The following is a 6,542-nucleotide window of genomic DNA, read 5'->3' as shown; positions in this document are numbered from 1 at the left end:
GCTCCAGAGGCAGGTAAATTTTAATGTTGTGTGCGCCCCAATCAAAGACTTGTACTTTTGATCTACTTTTCCTCAAGCAAATATTTCACCCACACTCTTTCAAAACCAATAATAAAAATTGGGGTTTAATTCGCAAATATTTGTACTAGAGAAAACAAAGTATAGGCTATCTCAATTGTTTAAACACTCCGGTAATCTATACCTGAAAACCAAGTGCACTTTTGTTTTGGTTAGTTTCAGTAAATGCTGTCCCTTCAAGAGAGCAGAGTCGTGTACTCGGCCGTGTGGAGGCGTTTTGGGCATCTCAACAAAAAAGCAAGGTCTGCCGGAGCACTCAAGTTGCCGAAGTCGACCGAATTTTATTTTTTCTCTTAAAATTCAAATGAATAAACTCGGTTTGAAGTTCAAGCTGTATTTTAAGCATGTAATTCACCTGTTCTCTACATACAACCACCAAGCATGCAGGTCAATTATCGGGTAAAGAACCTCCAGGGGAGATAAACTTTAAGGTAGTATGCGTCTCAAAGAAAGACTTAAGCTTGAGCTCAAGCTTTCCTCAAGAAATATTTCAGCCATACACTGTCAAAATCAAAATCAAAATTGGGGGTCACTTTTTAAATTTTTGTACTACCGAAATTACAACTCCACAAGATTTACAGATATTTTCAATTCAAACTGTAGCTACGGAGACAGGTAAACTTTAAGGTAGTATACTCCTTAATTGAAGCCTTAAAATTCGGCTCAGGCTTTCCTCAAGCAATATTTCAACCATACCCTGTCAAAATAAAAAAAATAAAAAATTTGGGGTCACCGCGCAAATGTTTTTTACAAGAGAAAACCACATATAGGGTACCTCCATTATTTAAACACTTAAGTACTCTATACCTGACAACTACATATATCACGGTTTCTCCTTTGTTTAAACACTCCGGTACGCTATACCTGAAAACTGAGTACAGAGTACCTCCGTCGTTTTGGCTAGCTATAGATTGGTTAGCTTCAGAAAATTCTGTCCATTCAAGGAAGCAGAGTCGACCATCGTCCGTGTGGGGCGTTTATGGACATCAACACCAAAAAAAAGTCCGCCTGAGCAGTCAAAGTTGCCAAATTTTCTAGTTTTTTCTCTTGAAATTCAAATAAATGACTCGCTTTGAAGATCAAGCTGTAATTCAAGAATGTAACTGACCATTTCTCAACATACAGCAGCCGCCAAACCGGTCAATTATTGGGCAAAACGCCTCCAGAAGCAGATAAGCTGTAAGGTTGTATGCGCCTAAATGAAATACTTAAAGCTTTCCTAAAGCAATATTTCAACAATAGTCTGTCAAAAACAAAGAGAAAAATTAGGGGTCACCGAGCAAATTTTTGTACAACACACATTTCGAATTACCCAAGATTTACCGATATTTTTAATCGAAACAACAGCTTCAGAGGCACGTAAACTTTACCTGAAAACCAAGTATAGGATACCGCCATTGTTTGGTTAGCTTCAGAAAATGCTGTCCTTTAAAGGAGGCAGATTCGAGTACTCGGTCCTGTGGGGGTGTTTTTTGACATTCACGACACAAGTTGCGAAAATTGGCAGGATTTTCCAGTTTTATTTTCTTAAATTGAAATAAGTAAACTCTCTTTCAAGACCAACCTGTAATTAAAGCATGTAATTGCCTAGTAAATCAATTATCGGGTACGAAACCTCCCAAGGCAGGTAAACTTAAAGGTACGTAGTATGCGCCTGAAAGACATAAACCTTTACCTCAAGCTTTTCTTAAGGAATATTTTAGCCATACTCTGTCGAAATCAATAATACAAATTGGCGGTCACAGTCCACACTTGTACTAGAGAAATTAAAAATTACCCAAGATTTACCGGTATTTTCAATTCAACCTGTAAATCCAGAGGCAGGTATTCGCCTCAACTCGACTTCAACTTTTGATCTCGCTTTCCTCAAGCAATATGTCATCCACACTCTTTCAAAACCAAGAATAAAATTAGGGGTGTCCCACAAAAATTTGTACTAGAGAAAACAACCTATATGGTACCTCCATTGTTGAAATACTGCAGTATTCTATACCTTAAAAATGCTGTCCCTTCAAGGAAGGTGTCGAGTACTCGGCCGTACGGGGGCATTTTTGGACAGCCAGACCTCCAAAAAAAAGGTCCGCCGGAGCGGTCAAAGTTGCCAACACCTGACGAATTTTCCCGTTTTTAATTTTGAAATTCAAATAAATAAACTCGCTTGGAAGTTCAAGATAAATTTTTCAACCTTCATGAGGTAACCGATGATAATCTAGCAGGGTACGCCAGAATTTGAAAGATAAAATACTATTGCTGTATTTTATGTAAATTTTACAAATACATGTATCGGTATTGAACTTTTTTAAGTGGAGAGGGGAGGGGGTCAGTCAAAATTTCTGAGTTAGAGAGGGTGGTTACTCAAATTCATTATGGTTGGCAAGGGGTTACTCAAAATTTCTAAGACTGTCCCTGGCTGCAGTACTGTAGCTCGAGGTTTTGCCCTGGTATGTAGGGTGAACGGCAAAACTGTTATTTTAAAATTAAAAACAAAATTTATAGGAAATTGCAGATAGGTAGAGGTAAAATAATCAAAAAGTGTGGAGATCTGTTTTGGGAAGGCCCGCATGATATACTCACACACTGAATACCAACCCTGTTCATTTCAAAAGTTAGCAATACTATATCATAGTATGCCGTGATAGATTGAAGGAAAATACAAGGAAAGGGTAGCCAGCATTGTTAAGATCAGTCATCCCCTGATGTATTTTCTAAAGCCACGTGCTATACATCTAGCAGGGACATTGACTTAACTAAATTTATCTCTGAATTTATCTCTGAAGGTTGTGTAACTTTGAAGTCAGTGATGTGCATATGCAAAGATATACTTATTTTCACAAGACTCAATGTTAAAGGCAAGCAACTGTAACGTTTGCTGACTTTTTTCTCTATATTTTATTTATTGTCACTACAGTTTTGTTGTTGCTTTGACTCTACCGGACAAAATAATTTTTTCAGGGTAACCGCTATAATAAATATTTCTGCCGGAATGGGGGAAAAAAATTGTTGCCATACCCATTTCCTTCGGACTTCCCCAGAAATCAATTTAATCACTTGGCAAACCTTTAAAGGGACCTTGTGATTTCAAAAACAAGGTTTTCCTTTTTTTTTTAAAAAGTATTTCCCTTTCTCGTATGTAGAGACGTAGTTTTTTGCTTTGGTCCCTGTGACAATTTTTTATTAAAAAATTCCCCAGTCCCAGATGATGACCCCATACATTTTGGTGTCAGTTCTGACAAATAGCGTACCTGAACTGCTTATAAACCTGTAAGTTATCAACAAGCAATCTCTGGTTAACTCACTGTTTATTTTATTCATTCTGTCTGTCAGGTAAAGTTCTGTTCCAAAAGACAACCGTAAATCTGATGTGAAGGATCCAACATTTCAGAACGATTGGAAATTTGGCTGATCCAAGAGAAGATTAGACGCGAGGAATTGCAGCTTAGAAAACACCACCTGAACGAACACGTTGTCGACCTTGAAATTTTACAGCTTTACCAAAATGATGGCATACTTAGTCGCTATATACTATCCGCAATGGCAGATATCTTTGAAACAGAAATATTTGACAAATCTGGTCGTTTGGAATTGGTATGTTTCATCAACAGAACCGTTGTTATTGAATGTTACTTAAAACTGTTGGATTCGGTGCATGTCAACGTAGACAGCGACGCTGAGAAGTGGTCACTCTATCGTGAAGTGTGTCGCAGTATTCGGATACCTTGCTGTGAATCGGAAGATTTCGCCAGAAAAATTTACAAATCTGGAATCGTCATGAAAATTGTGAATATCTTGAGTGAGAAGAAACTGAAGATAAGATATGAAGAAGACCAGGTAAAAACGACATTTTTGAAAATTAATTATTGCTAAGTTGCGAAAACATCATTTGGAATAATTAATCAACAATTGCTAAAACTGTCTGGCATAGTATCGAATCCATTAATCAGCAGGTTTTAGGCTTCTAAGGAAAATTAATTGTTGCAAAACAAGATATACCTTTATTCGCAGCAATTAAACTTTATAATTTTCGAAATTTTAATCGGTAATCAGGAAATGGTAAAAACACAAATATTGGCACGCAGAGAAAAGTACTTCATTTGATAGTCTTCTGACTATAAACTCATACTAAACATTATATTAATCTTAATTTTTTGATATTACATTATCTGACTTTGATTCTGAACTACACAATAATCCAACGAAGTTCATACCCACTCCCCTCTCTGTTTTACAATTTCTTTCTGTCATTACTTCCCATGTTGAGTCATACTCCTGATGAATTGGTCAAAATGATGATAAATCTGTATTCTGATCAAAATAAAAGCTTATCAGTTACAGTAATTCCCGTGCCATGTCCTATGTTTTGTCGTAGTCCATCCTGAAACATTTACTCTTTAAAAATTTAGAAATGCAAAAAACGTACATCATTAAGGCAGTTGACCTTTGTTCATCATTAATTGTTGATGATCTAGTGGAGTTGCAAGAAATGCAAACTGTATGAATACCTCGAGATTGTCGGAAATTTTATTTTATTGCAAATAACATCATTGAAACATTTTGGGATGATTGCATTGCGAAAAAAAACTTTGTTTATTCTATCAATAGTTCTACTCAGGAATAAAAAGACACGATGTGTTCTGCAGACTCGGTACGCCGAAGAGATCACGTGATACAGGTACAAACAAACCCATGTGTACAAACGCGTAAAGAAATGCACATATTTCGGTGTGTGTTGTACACGTTGCTTTTGTTTGTACCGTGGTCGAATTCCGAGTTTACCATTTCGATGAAGATAGGGTTTAGATGTCGATCATAACTTTTTCTGTGCCACAGGGAGTTTACAAACACTAATACTTATTTACAATAATACTTGTGTACGTGATGCAGACGTCGACAGTGGTGAACTCATCACCAAAGATTTCAAATAAAGTGAAATCAATAATGCTCACATCTTCACACAGGGAAATTAATATTGATTCTTTTCACAGATACGGTTGGATCTTGTAAGCATTGGTCTGTTGATAAGTGCTGTGTGTTGTAGCAATGTTCTGACGCCGACATCGAGTACGGACATTGATAAGATGAAACATGTCGCCCGTCATTATGAATCATCAACTATTGATAGCGTGAAAACAGCAGCAGATTTGTTAAACAAAGTTGTCGGCTGTCTGCCAGTTCTCGTCAAGGAAGAAGTTATTTCCGATGAAACCAAAGACACAGAGCAGAACGATGTCAACTCTAATGAAGTTCAGCATCTTCAAATCAAACACACATTGAAACATCCAACTATTGATGCTAAAAGTAGTGATGAAGAGCGCCATCACACGACGGACGTCCATGGAACACCCAGAGGATCGAACCGAACGTCATCATTCCTGAGAAAATTCACAGCCTCTAAAACAACATTGAACTCATAAAGATTTAGTCCTTGGATACAGTGACTTCATATGTAATTTTTTCCATCTTTTTAAGTCTGTCACCTCAAAGTCTAAGTAAAGAGGTCCAACTTATCCAGAAGAAACCGCAGAATTTTACAAAATCATGTTTGAACGTAGTGCGATAGTTTGACCATGGGTTGTTTACTATTGACATTATTGTTCTCTCATTAATATGCAAAAATAAACATTTTTCCGCATTTTTAGATTATGCTTTTACATGTAAAAGTTACTCATGCAAGAATGAGGAAAATACAGCTTGTAGGCGACTGCTAGTGTAACGAAGTTTACTTGAAGACATATTCACGACTCAGAGTACGCAGAGTGCTACAACAGCCATAGCATGCAACGTTGATAAAATTTGTCCGCATTTCAAGTAGCAGTGTCCGATGTCGCACTCATGCAGGTATATTTAGGAACAAACCTGTAACCGTGAACAGCTAAGGTAAACCAGTCACACTATTATCGGTGCGTCATCAGAGAACAACTTAATACTCATTTCACTGCCTTTGAAAGTTTCTTCCTGATGCAAGAAATTTTACAAAATACACATTCTGTAACCGGGATATAAACGTAAAGAAAAGTTACCGCAAAGAATTGATTAGATTAATAAGGCAGAATGAATATGTATCATTTGCATTAAGGCTTGGATTTGATGCCGTGTATGACAAGATTTAGAAAAAATAATAGTGACGCCATTCTTATAGTGAAGTCTGAACTCTGAATACACTCTACGGGCTGAAACCAGAAAAGCGCTCTAGAAGTTGAGGTTTTGAAGGATGATGTTCGGCCATGTTGATGTGTGCTGAGAATGATACCTTACAACATACTTGTATAGAAATTGCAATATTGGGATTTTTGAACACAAAAGTCTAAATTTTCATATTTTAATTGAAATGAAGAAACCAAAGTTGAGTAAAATCGTACTCTATCTAAAAGATAGTAGTTTTATTTCATTGCATTACCATAATGCATATTCACTTTCTTTTATGAACAGAAAAGTAGAAAACAGTACCGTACCGGTTCTGAGGCACA

The 6,542-nt window shown here is 36.8% G+C and overlaps 1 protein-coding gene across 1 annotated transcript; it reads left to right on the top strand.

The window, feature by feature from the left end:
* The first annotated feature begins 3,533 nt into the window (after positions 1–3,533).
* LOC139144807 (uncharacterized) lies at positions 3,534–6,066 on the top strand. The gene is made up of 2 exons (XM_070715629.1): positions 3,534–3,906; positions 5,061–6,066. The coding sequence occupies exons 1-2, from the start codon at positions 3,610–3,612 to the stop codon at positions 5,487–5,489; spliced, it is 726 nt and encodes a 241-aa protein (XP_070571730.1). The 5' UTR covers positions 3,534–3,609; the 3' UTR covers positions 5,490–6,066.
* Positions 6,067–6,542: the final 476 nt, after the last annotated feature.

This window comes from Ptychodera flava, chromosome 1, assembly GCF_041260155.1.
Source record: "Ptychodera flava strain L36383 chromosome 1, AS_Pfla_20210202, whole genome shotgun sequence".
Lineage (NCBI taxonomy): Eukaryota > Metazoa > Hemichordata > Enteropneusta > Ptychoderidae > Ptychodera > Ptychodera flava.
The sequence above is the reverse complement of the archived record's forward strand: the minus strand, read 5'-3'. Positions and strand labels throughout refer to the sequence as shown.

Coding starts and splice junctions, on each gene's coding strand:
- LOC139144807 (XM_070715629.1), top strand. CDS start 3,610: ATGGCAGATATCTTTGAAACAGAAATATTTGACAAATCTGGTCGTTTG. Junction 3,907..5,060: donor TAAGATATGAAGAAGACCAG/GTAAAAACGACA, acceptor TTCTTTTCACAG/ATACGGTTGGATCTTGTAAG.